The 18,231-nt window shown below is 36.4% G+C and overlaps 1 protein-coding gene across 5 annotated transcripts in view; it reads left to right on the forward strand.

The window, feature by feature from the left end:
- The window catches only part of LOC118199224 (zinc finger homeobox protein 3-like), a 448,036-nt gene that overhangs the window by 286,276 nt on the left and 143,529 nt on the right, over positions 1 to 18,231 (forward strand). For all 5 annotated transcript variants that reach the window (XM_085813281.1, XM_085813278.1, XM_085813282.1 and 2 more), the window contains exon 2: positions 2,622 to 6,037. In XM_085813281.1, coding sequence (XP_085669407.1) covers positions 2,662 to 6,037 — 3,376 coding nt within the window. In that variant the 5' untranslated portion in view covers positions 2,622 to 2,661. The remainder of the gene's footprint in view (positions 1 to 2,621; positions 6,038 to 18,231) is intronic.

Raw genomic sequence — 18,231 nt, forward strand, 5'->3', positions numbered from 1 at the left:
CTTGTTTGTATGCAGATACGGGCGAAATAAAAGCAAGATTTTAGGCGCATTAGAGGTAGTTAGTGATCTATCGACATTGTTCGGAGTGCTTTCAATGCCCTTTGTGCAGCTTCCGCTTTTTGATAGTAGAGTTTAGAGGTTCCAGTTCTTCTTGTCTTTTCTGACATTTATGTGCTAATCTCCGAAATTTGGATGAAGTTTCTTTGCATTTTCTTATTTTCTTTTACTTTTCAGCAAGGTCAGAATCATTAAATACCTGGCTAGTGCGTGCATAACTCATGGTAATGAAATTCGCGTATTGTATCGCAATGAATTTAAAATGCTTTTTTATTTTGTTTAGTTTATTGCATAAATATGCAATTTTATTTGGTGATTTATGGCTGACGTTTCATTACGCTAGCTAAACCTTAGCGATCTTCTGAAAAGGGTTAGGGAAACCGTTTTCAGGAAAGCAACTGGGGAAAAAAAAAAAAAAAAAAAAAATGTTTAAAATTTTCGGAAGGTGCTTCTTTTCTCGGGGGGTGGGGTGGATGCATCGCGCACAACAGTTGAAGAACTAACTAACCGTGGTAGAAAGATTATTAAAAAAGTGTGAGCTTCAGCTAATAATAAGCTGCAGCAGTTCGTTTTTATTAAAAGGCTTCGTCGAGTTGCAGATTTTAAAACAAATAATAAATATTTTTTAAGCCCTTTTTTTTTTTTTTTTTAGTTGTGCTTTTGTATCCCCTTTTTGCTATAATGATATTTTTAGCCTCTGAAAAATGCTTTAAACATGTGGTTCTTGTAGACATAACCATCAAAACCAGGTCTGTTGAACAACTGGCTTTGATTCATGCAATCTGAAATCTCATCTGGGTTGTTTTGTAGTGTAGTCAAGTAAAAGTAATATCTGCATTCAGTGTGTGAAGCTTATTATTTTGGGAGTTTTTAAATTATGCATTTCATTACTGGGGTAAAATCATTTGAGAGAGCGATTGACAATAGCAAAGGAGGATATTCTCCTCAGTATTTTGCGTGTGATTCCACACTTCTCTGATGTCGTGTATTCATTCCCCTTCCCTCATATAAGATCCATTGACAGTAGAGGCCGTACGTGTGTTCCTGCAGTATGTGCCCATGGATGGTCGTCCCTCCAAATCAGACCTGTCATTGGAAGGGATTTCACGCATCGGCTGCAATAGTAATTATGAGGACAAAGGGTTACTTCGTTGATGAGTCGTCACCGGGAGAGATCACCACCCCCACCTTCTTTTCACAAGTGGGAATTTGGCCTCCCGAATGAATCTGTTGCGGAGTTCACCCCTTTGTGTTCCCGGATCTCACTGCGGGACGTTTGTTCCCGTTTTGCTCTTAATCCAAATCAAATTGGGGGTGCCTCTGTGCTTGTAGACTCAGGATAGTAACGAAAGTAACCAGCTGTTTAGGTACTCTGAAGTGTATTATTCATATACTCCTTGTGTGTGTACAGAAAGTTTCCTTGCATATTATAGAATATATTTAAAAAAATCCATAAATCTTTTTAAAATAATGTTGAAAGCAGTTAGATTAAAAAGAAAATCCTTCTTAAATAATTTTTTATATCGGATGGTCCAAGATAAACCGAACCCAAAGCAAGTGAAGTCTCCCATGTTCGGTTTATAATACCGCCTTACAGTTCATGTGTTCTTCATTTGCTTTGGATTCAGTTTATCTTGGACCACCCGTATAAACCATTTGCCTTCCAATGATCTCACGAGGGAATAGTTCATAATTTATTGATACATAGCTGGTAATTTTCGTTGACCATGTGAGATTGGAACTCATTTTCGAAGTAAGAGTTTCTGAACAAAGATAATAAATTGCGATTTTCGGTACAAAATTTCTGAATATAAGAATTATAGAAATAAAAAATAATGAAAATAAAAATGTTCAACAGTTTGTTGGTAATCATTTAACGGCATCCTTGAAGTTTGATTTATGAATATACAATGACGATGGCGTAAAAGTATTTGAGGAGCTAAAGGAGTTTACAAATGGAAATATGGAATAAAGCTGTATAAAATGTTTTCCCCATGATTCATTTTCCGCCCGGTTTGAGAGTAATGAAGTGAGGAAAAAGATATTAATAATAATTAGAATCGATAAGTAAGCTATTAACTGAGTAATTCTTCCCTTTAGTATACAAAGGTGAAATTTAAATCTTGCATAAAAGTGATAGTTTGATGCCTTAACAGCATAGGCTTTTACTGTTAAACTGCATGTTTTTAATCAATGCATTTTGAGTTTTTGATGCATTTAACTATATTGTCTAAAGCCTCACTTCTAGAAATATTATACATAAAATAGTTAATTAATTTGTAGAGACATTAAGATGTTTTTTGGAAGCAGGCATGATGATGAATTGATGGTTCTGCACGCTGGGCCGGTATTCCAGAGGTGCGTTGTTCGATTCCCGGCGATTACTCGTTTTTCATCTCTCCGGCTTCCAAAAATGTACCCAATGCCTCTACAAATTCAACATGAAAATTTCCTCTGTTGATTCAAATATACATAGCAGTCTAAGTAATTTCATATGTGTATGAATTCGTGTCTTGCTTTAAACGCCAACGAATTATTAAGTTTTCTGTTTATTCTCTTTGCAGGATCCTATCTGAGCGATGTACCGGTAACCTCTGTCCATAGATGGACGTTGTTCCCGGCATTGACACGGGCCAACATCAGCTTCGGGAGGAGCCACAGATCGACTCGAGGCCATCACCGCTCACTGTGATGACCGCTGGGGTCAACGAATCTCCCCCTCAAAACACCATCAAGAAGAAAAAAGGAGGGGTTGACGAAGAAATGGAAGAAGGCAGCGGAGATTTTCCGCCCTCCATCGCGATGCCACAACCTGAAGGAGCAGGAGACGAAGCTGACGGTGGAGGCATGCTGGACGATGAAGGAGACGCCTCCAACAACAGCTCCGCAAGTGACGTCGAGACCTTCAATGGGAAGATAGTCTATAACCCAGATGGTTCGGCGTACATAATAGAGGGAGTGGATTCCGAGCTTAGTGACGACGAGTATGGCAGTCTGGACCTGTTTCCGTTTTTGCCATCCGCAAAAAGCAGCAGTGCCCGCACGTCTTCCTCGCCCCGGCAAGCCGCCCAGAGCCCCGTCGAAACACAGCCGCAGGTGGTTAATGCTTTGCATATAGCAAGGCATCCGGCATTCTTCAGCACAGTATGTGGACAGGCCTACAGCAACTTCCTGCGGGAGAATAACCATAAAGTTCCTGAAATTCCAGTTATGCACAGTTATCGTGTATTTACTGTCAAAGAGCGGACGAAGGAGGATGGGAGTCGGTCGCCATCTATTTCATCCGCTTCATTAACAAAGGTGCCGTCTTCAGCGGACACTAAATCATATTCCGTATGGGACTGCGGCACAGTGCCCGTTAAGCCTATACTTATGTGCTTCATCTGCAAACTGTCCTTCGGGTTTACGAAATCATTCGTAGCCCATGCGACTGGCGAACATTCTTTGTCACTGAATGACGCCGAAAAAGAGCTGGTCTCACGAAAGAATATTTCGGCTGTGATCCAAGGGGTAAGTGCTGAACCCCTGCTCTCGTTCCTAGAGCCCATTCCTCCTACTAATACTGCCACCTCATCACCGTCATGTGCTCAGATGGTAGGTGGTGGCAACTGTATCAGTGGGGGTGGTGCAATATTTGCCGCCTCCACCTCATCGCATGGCTCAGTCTCAAGTTCCTCTTCTCTCGTCGTCCAACCTGCTGCCCGGCATGACGACCAGCAGATGTCGTCCATTGCGGCATCATCAGCCGCTGTCACAACGGTGGTGTCGGCCAGTTTGTGCCCGGTGACATCAGTTCCTGATCTTGCCGTCGCTTCTTCCTCTGGGGAGTGTGCGGCGACCCCTGCGTCTTCTACGTTGAATTCATCTACGTCCAGCTTTGGAGACACATCACTTGTCCCTGAGCTAGAAGACCTTGCGAATATCGAGAAGATGGCTGAAGCTGCCGTTGCCGCTGCTGCTGCCGCATTAGTTCCTGAATCATCTAAGTCCTCCCCATCTCCACCCGTTTCTAGTGGATCTTTTGACTCAACTTCGGTGACAGCGCGCGTTTCTAACCAAAGTAATACGGAGCGGATGCCAAATTCATTGTCGCCTGTGGCGAAAAGCACACCCATCAGCAATCATCACCACCAGCAACAAACGAGTCCAGTTTCCTCAAATGCAATTAGTATGATTGATGATAGTATCGATAACATTTCACCAAAGAGTACTGTCTCACAAAATTCTACGAACCAAAGTCCATCACCTGTAGCAGCCTCGACTACTGTCATGCCGATGACCAACACATGTAGTCATCATCCTGAAGGAAAGATAAACGGAGTAGAGTGCCCTAAATGTGACATGATATTGGGCTCATCAAGGTCTCTCGGAGGTCATATGACGATGATGCACTCCAGGAACTCCTGCAAAACGCTGAAGTGTCCGAAGTGCAACTGGCATTACAAGTACCAGGAGACCTTGGAGATACATATGAAAGAAAAACATCCCGAAAATGAAATGACTTGCTTGTACTGTGTAACTAACCAACCTCATCCGCGACTGGCCCGCGGAGAAACATATACTTGCGGTTACAAACCATACCGATGTGAAGTCTGTAATTATTCTACGACAACTAAAGGCAACCTTAGCATACACATGCAGTCGGATAAGCACATTAATAACGTGCAAGAGCTTCAAAATGGAAGTTTGACTCCTGAGCATATAGCTGCCCTTCAGCAGCAATCACAGCAACAACAGCATTCGCAAGCATCAGGGGCTTCTCCTTCTGCAGCCGGACTTGGTGTCCCGTCTTCCACATCTGCCTCCGAGGCACTGAAAAAGGCTCAGATGACGCCCAAACCCAAAGCGAATTGGCGCTGTGATGTTTGTAATTACGAGACAAACGTTGCGCGCAATTTAAGAATACATATGACGAGTGAGAAGCATACGCATAACATGATGGTTTTACAACAAAACATGAAACACATGCAACATCTGTCAGCTATTCAGCAGGCTCAAGCCATGGATCCAGTGTTTTCTTTCCATCCAGGATTACTGATGCCAGCAGATGCTCAACTACAACCGGAAGCTGCCATTGCTGATATGGCTTATAACCACGCTCTGCTTATGATGGCCAGTCAACAGCAGCAACATCAGCAGCAGCAGCAACAACAGCAGCAGCAGCAACAACAACAGCAGCAGCAACAAAGAGCAATGGCTGCAGCTGCGGCAGCAGCAGCTGCAAATGCTAAGACCCACCATCTAGGATCGGGACCACTTAATTTGACCTGTGCGCCTCCAGCAATTGATGTTGAACATCCAGATCCGACATTACGTCCGGATATACCGTATGAGGATACTTATAAGTTATTCCAGTGTTGCGTCTGTACTATCTTCTCCTCAGATTCTCTAGAAGCTCTTGGTCAACACGTGCAGTTAGACAGAAGTAGGCTACGAGAAGATGAAGTTTTAACAGTTGTTGCAGGAACATCTATTTGCAAACTTTGCACGTATAAAACAAACCTAAAAGCCAACTTCCAGCTTCATTGCAAGACAGATAAGCATTTACAGAGGCTTCATCATGTAAACCATGTTAAAGAGGGTGGGCCTAGGAATGAGTGGAAACTGAAATATGTTAATGTAAGCAATCCTGTTCAAGTACGTTGCAATGCTTGTGAATACTATACTAATTCCTTACATAAACTCCAGTTACATACCGTCAACTCGCAGCATGATAATAATTCCAGAATCTTCCTTTACCTCGAGAGAAGTGAATCATTGATAAGGACAGAGCAAAAATCTTATGTCTGTAATTTGTGTAATGTGTCTGTACAAACAAAAGTCAATCTCATTCAACATGTACATTCATTAGGGCATTTGAGAACTCAAAACATTCGACAAAGGCAAGGTGAAAATGAGACAGATATCAGAGAAATTCTCGTGGTCAAGGAAGCAAAGCAGGCTACTTCGGAATCCTTCAAAGGAGCAGAGGAAGATAGAGGTAAATATACTTCTTCTACTAAATTTAAGAATACTAAATGTAACTAAGAGTACTAAATCTAAGAATAATATTGCGAATGTGCAATTTCAGATGAACTGTCATAATGTAATGCGATGCAAAGATTTTAAAAATCTGTTGTATTTTTAATTTTATCATAGAGAAATTTGTAAGAATTTTATTTAAAATAGTGATATCATTTAAGTCTCTTTAAAATACTGATATGTTATAATTCTGTATAATTTGAACACATTGGGAGGGGATTTTTAAATGCTAATCTAAGAATGCTTCTTACCTTCAATTTTTGGTGTCATTTCAAGGCGTCTTAGTTTTGTCAAATTTCTGGAATTTAAACATGCTTTTCTGAAATTTGGTTGAAAACCTAACTAGGAAGTTTCTTGAACTCTGTTCCCTGGTTTGATGTAACAATTTCTCTAGTGACCTTCTTTTAGTATGCTTGGATAATAAAATCGGTGTTTTAAGACATTTTTCTAGTTTTTAAAATTTCTATATGCTGAATAAATTTTTGCCGAATCCATTACCTTCACACTGTGCGTTAAATTTTGCATTTTTTGAAGTCAAACAGCTTTAGTAACTGGGTTTGAGAACTCGTCGCCGAATTCCTGAAGCATGCACATGGATTCCAAAATGAGCCAATGTTTTTTTTTAACCCAAAAGGGCAATTTTCGCAGATGGGTATTAATTTCGTTTTGGCATTTTGCGTCGTCAACTGTAAATGAATGTATGTTTCTTGCTGTGTGAAAAAACAACGGTACTTAGAGCAGAGGCGTAGCTAGGGTTTTCAGCGCCCGGGGGCAACTGAAGATTTTGCGCCCCTTTCTGTGTTCCAAGAACGGAAAACATTTCATTCTGCAATTTCATTACATCAATTTGACGCCCCTTGGATGCTGCGCCCGGGGACAGATGTCCCCGCTTTCCCCCACCCTAGCTACGCCACTGACATAGAGACATCCAATTCTGAATAACATAGTCCTCCACTCGAATATGGGCATCTGGAAGCCCGAATTTGAAATTTGTTTATTATATGTTTCAGATTTTGTAAAACTTTTAACGAATTTTTAATTAACATTTCAAAAACTCAACAATTTCGAAACAAGCAGTGGCAACACTGTACGAAAAAAAATCATTTTTATCTCTAGCACTCGAAACTGTGTATCGGAAATTCTAAAGATATGCTCTTTTTAAATATTTTGTGATATCTGTTCAACTGAATTTTATGATTTAAGTGCGAAAAACATGATATTTAATAAATAAAGTAACACACGAAACGTTCAGAAAACACCCCTTTGGCCGTAATATAAAATCTCAAAAGTTTCAGATTTGTTTTTTTCATGATCAAAATGGTAATCCGAGGATATTCTGTTGGCTTTTATATAAAAATTACATTATCACGGCCTATGTTTTCTATCCTATTGTTCAGTTTTTAGAAACAAATGGGGCTATTACTTTTTGTAAAGTTTGTCGTTAAATATCCCATATAACTTTGCCCCCACCAGCGGCCGAGCGGTATAGTCACCGAGCACTCGTAATTCGGTCCGGGGTTCGAATTTCGATGAACGAGCTGACTGCATGTACGTTTTTGTGGTTTTCCGCAGGTGTAATATATATATATATATATATACACGAATCAGTTTCCCATTAGAAAATCCGCCATAAAGGCATCTCTCTCTTCAGACAGATAGCCCTCGTGCACTTTGTCGCAATGAACTAAACCAAACCAAAACCACATATCTTGGTTATTCGGATTACTTTGCATATTACATTTGTCAACGTATATTTACGTTTAGTAATTAAATATGTCAAAAATTTCATTCAAACGAGACATAATACGAGGACGCATTGACACAAAAAGAGGAAAATATCATTATAGTGTATTAAAGGAAAATATACAAACTGCCTGACACTTTTTAAATAAATTTAAACGGAATTTTGGTTTATGCTCTTCAGTTTTGGTTTTATACCTGAGATTGTTCGTCTGTTTGGGGTAATCATCTAATTTGCAACTTAGAATTATAAAATTTGCATTTTGTTTAATCAATGCTTCTATAAAGAAAAAAAAAAAAAAAATTCTCTTATCTCATATCCATCTATTCCGAACGGGCAACTTTACCAATGTTCCTTTCCTCAACTCTGTCTAAAACAAACATATTTTGTTTTCCGAAATAAGTATTACAAGCAAACTGAGGGATTAGTCATGGGAAACCTTCTTAGTTCCATCTTGTGTAATATCTATATACATTATTATGAATCAAAATTATTTGAAACTTTAAACTTCCCGGTATATTTCCGCTACGTGATGATACTTTTTCCCTCTTTGACGGTAATAAACATGCTTTAAATAAAGTTCTTTCAATAATGAATTCCATTGATCCTGCTATTCAGTTCACTTTTGAACTTGAGACTTGCAATTCTCTTCCGTTTCTCGACATTCTGGTCACACGTAACACATCCAACTTCAGTACTACGCTATACCGTAAACCTTCATCGGTTTGCCTTCCACCACACTTCAAATCATGTCATCCGACTAAACAAAAGTTTGCTTCATTTTATTCCTATGTTTTCTGTGCTCTTCAAGTTTGTTGCTCCAAACTATCCCTTGAAAATATCCTTTAAAGCAATAGCTATTTACAGGGGCTTTTCACCCAACATTATTAATTAAGCAGTTAAAAAATTCTCACATCAATACACCAAAAGGCACACTCTTGTTTTAGGAGATTATAAAAATTCTGTTGTCATTCCCTTCTTTCCATTAATTAGCTACAAAGTTGCACATATTTTTGCAGAAATTTAAATTTCGGGTCGTTTATTCTCCCATCAATAAAATTCCAAGTTCCATATTCAAGGACCTCATTCCGGATATGAATTCCTTGGGTATTTACAGGACCTTTAGCCTTTAAGGAAATTTCGTTCTAGTTAACAAAAGAATTTGAATGGGAGTCCTTTGTTGGTAGTCTTTGTGTTTATAATGGAGAATCATTCCTCCTTTTACTTGGTATCCTGAAAGTGATCAGTAATGATTGTCTGCTGTACATTTTGTGAGTATATATTTGTACAGTGATTGTCTGCTGTAACAAAGCAGAAAAATTACACTGAACCAGAGAACTGCGTATTAACCGTCGTGGCAAAATTTATGTGCATTCTATAACCTAGATTTTTATGCTTTTTTTTAAACTAGCAAAAAATTATTAGCATATATAATTAATTTAGATGTTGTATTAATAACTTTTATTTATAACTATAACATTACATTTAGTTGTGGTTAAACATTTGAAGGAAAAAAAAAGATTCGGTGCTTTCCCATTTTCACAGCCCCAATTATAATGGCATCAAGATTATCGCCGGAAAGTTTGAATTCTTTTTCACACCACTTAATCCGTGTCAATTCCTCTACTCAGCACTGTTACAAACGATACTCTGGTGCCATTGAAACAGTTGTCTGAACGTGTACTTTTCTTTTGCTTTGAACTTTTTACGTTGCACCGGCCCACCAGCGGCCGGGCGGTAAAGTGTCCTGAAGTACCAGTGAACACTGGTAGTTCAGTCCGAAGTTTGAATCCCGCGAACAGGCTGGCTGCATGGGCGTTTTCGAGTTTTTCCCTCGAGTGTAACGTGTATACGAGACAGTTTTCATTTGAAAGTCCTCCGCGGATGCATCCCTACCTTTAGGCTTTACCGTAATTAGATAAACCAAACCAAATTTTACATTGCACCTCAAAATACTTAACTAAGTTAATATAAGCATGACTAGAAGCGTATAAATATTTATTTCCACAGCATTTTAATTAGGAAAATGTAAAAGTTTGTTTATGAATTTTTCACTAAAATTTTAAACTAAGCAAATATGCAACCTTAGGTTGACGCGGATGTTTTTTTTTTCGGGGGGGGGGAAGAAGTCCTCTAGTGATGTTTCTGTCTCATTTGGCAATTTTTATTATCCTTTTGATCTTATTTACTGAATTTATCTTTTATTTGGCGACTTTAGTGTCAAAAATTATTCTATAATAATTTAATCATATTAATCAATTTCTTGAGCCTACCAGCGGCCGAGCGATAAAGTCGCTGAACACTGAAGTTCAGGTCAACAGTCTGGCTTTGCTGCAAGGGCGTTTTTCGGGGTTTTCCCCATGTGTGACGTGTACACGAGCCAGTTCCTCTGGAAGTCCTCCACAAAGGCATCCCTCCCGTTAGGCAGATATCTCTTGCGTGTTGTACCATAGTTAAATAAACCAAACCAAACCAATTTATTTGTACTTAAACGATTTATTTTCTATGTTTTCATATACAAACAGGCGGGACTTATGCAAATCAATAATCTCAATTATATCATAAAAACGTCGTCTACTGTATGGTTTCAATTGTTTCATTTCAGTGTTTCAATCGAATGAACAGTAAAGCTCTTTTTTGCAGGAATGATGTACATCTTCCTCATTCGTTGGTAAATAATAACATTTAAAAAGAAAGGGGGGAGAGGAAATATGTGAACACTGGGCCTACTCGCAGCTTTACCCTTAACGAATAAACTAATTAAACGATCTTTGCTAGTGAAAGTGTCACCTCAACTCAAACCCAAAAATCATTAATAACGATGAATACAAGATAAAACTCAAAATTTCAAAAAGGAAGAAACTCAAGTTTATATATATATATTGCCAAAATCAAGTAGCTTTATACTAGGGCTGTAGTTAGCGATTTATCGCAATTCTTGGCGGCTTTTACAAACTGGACACCGTAGAAATGGAAACGTACCAAAGATTCGTTTTTCAATGGCGTTATGCTTTTACGTCATATTAACAATATATTGAAGAAATTTTTCCCACTCTTCAAATTACTGCAATTAGCTAATTATTTAAAAATTACACAGTCGAACGAACCTCTTTAGACTAATGGTATCATATTTGCATTAGCCAAATGATGTGGCCGATTTTGCGAGAATTTCAGATTTTAGCTTAGTGTCTATCAATCAAAATATCCCTCTATTCTCCTGGTGGAAAAGACATAGCTGGTCATTTTTCTATTTAATGGTTATGGCCACTCGTAATTACCTAAAAATTGATATTTTTATAAAATATGTTTATTTTGTTTCATATTTTTTGCTGCCTTCTTTTCTCCCCCTCACTCCTCATTGGATTTTCGATATCATGCTCCTGAGGATGTTATGCTAATTGTTTTCAAATTTTAACCGTTGATTGGTGTAGTAAATAATTTGTACATAACAGACATGATTGAGACTTATAGGCCATCATAATAATATAATGATAAATAATATATGAACATAATAAGCATGTTTGCTCGACTATATGTGTTTTAGTGCACATTCATAATTAGTTGTTCCCTTAAAGGATTAATAATTTCATTTTACTTACAATAATTTCATTGTTAAAGATGAAGGTACCAAGATACGGATGATATTCCCGGGATAAAAAAACGAAACGTTTCGTTGAAATGAGATTGTTTGTTTGGGATCCATAACATGCATAATCTATTGTTTTTCAAAAGTCCAGTCAGTATGTTCGAACCGTGGTGGTAGGAAATAGAGGACGTGTCCTATTTCCCATACACTGCCTTGAAGCAGTGTGAGGCAGCCCTCTTGGTGACCAAATCATTCACTGACTTGCCATTAAGATCAATATGTTTGGACATGTTCTGTCACTACATCATAATTATAAGTATTTAAATGTATATATTTTCTTCTTCAATATTTCAGAGTCCTAAGTATTTGAAAGAATACATTTTATTCTGAGCGGAATTAAATGTTAATCTTTCCTTAAATCAGTTTTTATTTGAATGACATGTTTTCGTTAATTACACGAGGAAAAAATTTTAAGGCAATTCGATTTTATGCGGTTAACGATTGCAAAAATTAAAATCAAAGTTTATAGTATTATTAATATTACAATTACGCATTACTTCTCTTCTATTTACAGAGCTTCTTTCTGAAATGCTTTCTCAAATACGAGAGGATTTTCAGTTGAGTCATCTTTTAAATCAAAAATCATAGTCACTGTATGCGCCATTAATGCGGTGTTCGATTCATTTTCGATTAGAGCGCCTTTTATTTTATTAGTGAAATAAGTTGAATACTGCTGCTAATTTCCAATTTCAATGTATTTAACTTTTTATGAGTATTTCAGAAAGGGATAAAAAGGCGGGGTTTGTTAATATTATTTAAAATTTTAACTGAGTTATTATCAAATGTAAATAAATATAGTTCAACCGTCTCAAACGCAACCCTGGCTGGCATTCTGCCAAAACACATAGACTCGTCCAAAAGGGACGTAATCACTTGCTGCGTACATGAAAGGTCACGTGAGAGTCTTCTCTTCTCCGGAAAGAGATATGCTGGAGGGAAAGAAAGTCCCTATTCTTCCACCCTATTTTGAGAGTAGTTTGCACCGAATGGCGCATGCGTGTTTGCGCTCGTGTTCGCGGATGAGGCGGTCGAACTATAATTCTTTTAATACTTATCAACACTTTTTTTTTAACCATTCATTGCATCAATACACATTCTAAAAATTTCACTTTACTTAAGGGCGCATCTCATAGACTGTGCCTTACAGCACCTTTTAATAGACTGCTTTCCAGTACGAACAATTCTTGCTGAAAGATTTATAAATATATTTGTCAACATAATTTCACTGGCCCATATCGGTCAACTAAATAAACACTTTATAATGTAACGGAATTTGGCCATCAGGCAGGAATTTCATATGCGAACTCAACGCCAACTGAATTCCTTCACGAAGGCTAGGCAAATAGTCCTTTCATGCTTTATTCTTTTTAACATACTTAACTTGATGTATGTGCCTAATTACAAATATTTCAGCATACGCAATTTTCTATATTCCTTTAAACATGGAGTGTCAAACATTCGACTTAATACACGTTTTCGAGTACATTCATTGTCAAATTCAGATTGTCTAGTAAATAATATATTTTGGCAGAGCATTCAATACCTTTCTTAGCAATCCCAATTTAATAGTTCTCTGATTGTATAATAAATAACAACTGTCTGTTCTACATTTAAACAACCTCATTGTCATCAGACTGCAATCTTGATTGCCTTGCTCTGCGTACCAATATTGCTTCATTTTTTGAAGCAGTTAATTGATCTCAATTCACAAATATCTCAAATTTACGTATTACGAGATAATCCAAAAGGTAACAAACAATATGCAAAATGTATTTGATATGTCGATTAATGACATTGATGATGATTTTTTCCGTGTCTTGAAACTGTTTTAAAAGTAGGCAGACCACTGCTCAATTTCTTCTGCTTATATTAGAGATTAGATTAAGAAATACAATTTAGTTTCGTTCGTGTTAAGTGACAAAGATTTTTCATTCATCATTTTGTATTGCATTTAGTCATCAATCAAACATGTCGTTAAATAAAATTTTAAAAAAAGAGAAAGAACTTTATTATCATTTTTTTCCTCACAACTCTGTTAATAACTGACCATGAAATAAGATAAGTTTTGTACAAAATAAATGTAATTAAAAAAAAAAAAAACTGAAGGATTTTAGATTTAGTGGTCGCCCAGAAGGGTTTGTTAAGGTCTTTTTAACGCTCTTGCTCTCAGTCTAGCAGTCTGCTGCTATTCTTATTCCTACTAACTTTTTTTAAAACATCTTTTTAGCTTTATTATTTAGCATTTTATTCGAATTTACGCCATTCACAATTCAACAACTAAATTACCAAACATTTATAAACAGCAACGTTTAGAATTCTGGATGCAGCGTTAAGAGTATTCCCCCCCCCCAACCAGTTTTTCTCAATTCGTCATATCTATGTTCACTTTCCTTACTAAGATGGCTCTAGAAAACTTTTTTTTTTTTTTTTTTTTTTTTTATCACTTTCTTAGCGCTTACGCCACATAAAATTCGATTCAACAGCAAAATCACGAAATATTTAAAAACAGCATAACTTTAGAATTTCCTACAGATAGTCTCGCGCGCTGGAGATAAATATGTTTTATTCGGTACAATGTTGTCATTGCTGGCATTCAAATCGTTGAGTTTGTTAATAAAAAAAATATGAAAGTTTTACAAAATACGAAATATAAAATTCGAAATTCAAAATTAAGGCCTCCAAGTGCCCATATTCGAGTAGAGGACTACTTTATTCAAAATTTGAAGGCTCTAGTTACCAGTGCTTTTTCACAGTGCGGAAAACATACATTCGTGCAGATTCTTCAATATTTAATTTTTTTTTATGTAATGCAGTGCGATAGTATTTGGTGGCAACAATTTGAAAAGTGATACAACTTTACGCTACTTTTTAGCGTAAGCACTAAGAATTTTCTTTTAACTTGTAGTATATATTCAAATATATTAGAGAATTTTATAAAACAAATTCATAATCAGAATCGCTTATGCTGTTAAAGTATACAAATTAAAACTATCCATCCAACAATGAATGTGTCTTTTATGCGAAAGTAGTACTACCAAATTGCTGTCAAAATAATATGCTCTAGATGTAAACAAAACACACACCCCTTTAGCTACCGAAGCTCAGCTGCACTGCGTCAGCCATACGGGGATGACGTCTACTTTTATTCTTACCTCAATGATTCACACTTTAAGCCTTCTCAAGATGAACTTCTTCCAGACCCTTTACGCATTAGCACGCTAGAAACCTTAATTCTACAAGATTGACGTTTTTGTAAATTTAGTGTGTATCTTGCCTTTTTTTTTTCCATTTTGATCCTTGATTGAACGTAGCGGTTTGGCAAAAGTTTTCTTCCACTATTGAATTCTAGGTGAAAGCAATAATATCGACCTATATTAGCATGGCTTCTGACTTCTTTCGAAACTGTAAATCAGCTGTCCAACGGTAGGTTAAACAGCCGTAACATTTGAATCTGTTGTTATATCCAAATGTTACGGCTGTGTCAAATGTGTTATGATATAATTAAATTACTCGTCAGTCGACTGCCATTGACCGTAAGCGAATTGCCTAACTGCACATCGTTATCGCAACCTTGGGAGGAGCTTCCCACATTGGAGCAGTGGATTTGCAATATTTCTCTCTGAGAATCAACTGTCAAATTCCGTTTTCTCAGGAGAAATTTGCTGACGGTAATCTTGGACATTAAATGCATTTTATTTAGATCAGAGATTCCCTAGCCTTTTTCTTGCATCGACGCTTTTACATTTGTCTCTATAATATACAGTATTCCACATAATCACAATGCAAATAATTACACCTAAGTAATGTAAATATAACAATTCGATTAAAAATAGGAACAAAAATTTTGAAAAAAAAAAAAACTATTGAATTTATAATAATTACTTATAATATTTTGTTTTTGTTTTTATAAACAAGTTTTCAGACACCAAATCACAGAATCTAATCGCATAAAACTTAGATTTTAATTAATACGGTGGTTCAGACACCAAATCACAGAATCTAATCGCATAAAACTTAGATTTTAATTAATACGGTGGTTGCTCTCGATGTATTAATGCAATTGTTTTCTTAATTTGGCATAAAATTGTTTAATTTAATTTTTAAATCACCTCGTTCAAAATTGTTCAACTTGTTTCTTGTTTTGCGTTCTTGGTGTTTTGTTTTGCTTTTGCGTTTTACTTTTCAATATTTTACTTCCTGCATAAAAAATTTATATATTTTAAAAAATGTTATTGATTTTTAAAATCTATTAAATAATTTTAGTACATTTGCTTCCTTATATTTATTTTATATGATTTCTTTCTTACTACACTGTACAGCTTTATATACATAAATAATTAATTATCTATTTTGTCAATAACTTTTTTGTGTAATCAGTTATGCTGGGTTATGCTCATTTGCGGAAGCATATTCGGCTATCGACCCCTTAATCATCACTGACCCTTCTCCCCCTTTAAAATTTCATCGACCTCCAAGGGTCAGTGCCGAATCCCTTTGGAAACACTGATTTAGACAATTTGATAAACATTAATAATCCAGTGATAAATGATTTTCATTTTGCTTTCATTTAACCTACTATTTATTTATCCTACTATACTAAATGCATAGGTATTTTAATAGCTTTACCGATATATAAATTGAATATGAGCCGGTTTTCCTTGGAAGGCCTGGCATGAAAGGCATCCCTTCTCCAGGTATGTTTTGCTATAACCGATTACGTAAGCCTGACCTTAACTGGTATGGTCAAATCATAAATATAAAATCTTTCAAGTAAATGAAAGCTACTACGGAGTAGATACGATGTTTCTTCCCTCCCCCCATGCCATACTGATTAATGGTTAAAATCCCGCTGTAGTTAGATCCTTCTAAGGACTGTCCAAAGGTGATCACCTTCGAGAGATCTTCTCTTAGGAACAGGAGCCTTTGACAGATCTGTCTGAGGGGCTCTGTTAAGATCCTTCTGTAAAGTTTGAGCATATGTGTTACGACTTAAAGAAAGGGCTTTTATTTTCGAGTGTGATATATTCTGCCATTTATCGCCAGAAAATCATTTATTTATATTATGGATGCACATTGTATGTTTCAAAATTAACACAATGGGTGCAGAAGGGATTGGGAAAGCTGAATATGAGTAGGAAAAAATAACTTCTGTACCGAACCTGATACCATATGCAATAAAGAGTTAATTTATTAATGAGCAGTTTCAAAACAAATCGTGAGGATTTAATGGTTTCGTGAACTGATCCCAGTACCTATCAGGTTTTACTGCGAAGAGGCGACACAAAATTTAAATCCATGTATGTAACCTTTTTTTGCCGATCTCTCACGGAAGAATCGGTGAGTTAACGGGAATGACTTTTCTCGCGTCCTGTGCACGCAAAGGTGTCTGGATCACCTCCTTGCATAATTGTAGACCGGCAATTTGCAAATCAAGCGCGAGCTTTTAATGCAATTCATGTGCAAATGAAGGCGAATCGATCTTTGAGAACTCATGTCCCCAACGTGATTTATTTCCCGTTTCTGGGATATACAATTTAAAGTGTACTTAGTCTTGCAGTTTGCCGAAACCGAGTGCTTGAGACCAAGTTGAGAGTCATTTAGTTTGGCAGTTCATGCATGCCCAATGTCTTGTTAATACTCGTATTAGGTGCGTATAGCGAGCGGAAAATATTCATCATTTATCATTGTTAAATGGTGTAATTGCTGTAGTGTTACTCTCTGTTTTGTCTTACGAGTATCTTGATCAGTTTATTTTTTATATGTATGAAAGTATATGGCACAAATTTATATATTATTCCTGTTTATAGATTCTTTTTAAGATATTACTGTCTCGTTCCTCGGCGATCTGAAGTTTAATACAAATAACAATCAGCAGCTGTGTGTAAAACTCTGTCAGTCTGGTTTTATTACCTATTATCTGTGTTCCAAATTATTGTTGAGTGTATTCCTGTATTCCAAATAGTTTTACTATTTGGAATACAAGTATTTGCTTTACATGATAATTTAAATATTTCAGAATCACATTTTTATCTCTTCTTAATTTATTCTGATAGTGTCTTATTTTATTTAGTTATTTTGGTTTTTATATTGCCATTTTTTGCTTCCTATCCTGTGACTGAAGGTGCTAAGATTTTCCGTTTTTTAACTGCCTCTTTATTATATTGATTTGGTGTTCTTTATAAATTTCGAATCCTTTAATTTGACTCCTGCAGGCAATGAAGCAGAATAACATTATACGTACGCGGTGCATTGTTAATATCAAGTATCCTGAATTTCCACTTAGTCGTTTCTTTTATTTTTTAATGCAATGTATTATTACAATGGCAAATATTGTACTTATATTGTTAAAACTTGTAAATACACCAGAATCATTTACAGATATATTTATCATGATTAATTTGTAATGTTTTTTGCTTGGAAGAGTTCTATGCGATTACACTTATAACTTGGAACATATTTTCTTGTGAGAATTAACAGTCGAATATGCAAAAAAAGTATTTGCTTCCAGAGCTTTGTGGAATTAACCATTTTGCTGTAATCCGCGTAAAAGAGTGCGTTGAAGATTAAGTGTAGCTGCATTAAAACTTCAGTAATCCGTTAAATAAAGTTATGGCAAGTCAAATGTAATAACAGTAATTCTTTTGCGGTGGTAAAAATTTCATCTTTCGAGCCAGTTCTTTAATTCTTACAAGTTTTTTAGTTATTTATCTTGCAATAATTCCTGATAAGCAATTCACTAATCGCTGATAAGAGAATTTTATTATTA

The sequence above is a fragment of the Stegodyphus dumicola genome, chromosome 3 (assembly GCF_044657685.1).
Source record: "Stegodyphus dumicola isolate Sdum_Otavi_A_Nest chromosome 3, ASM4465768v1".
NCBI lineage: Eukaryota > Metazoa > Arthropoda > Arachnida > Araneae > Eresidae > Stegodyphus > Stegodyphus dumicola.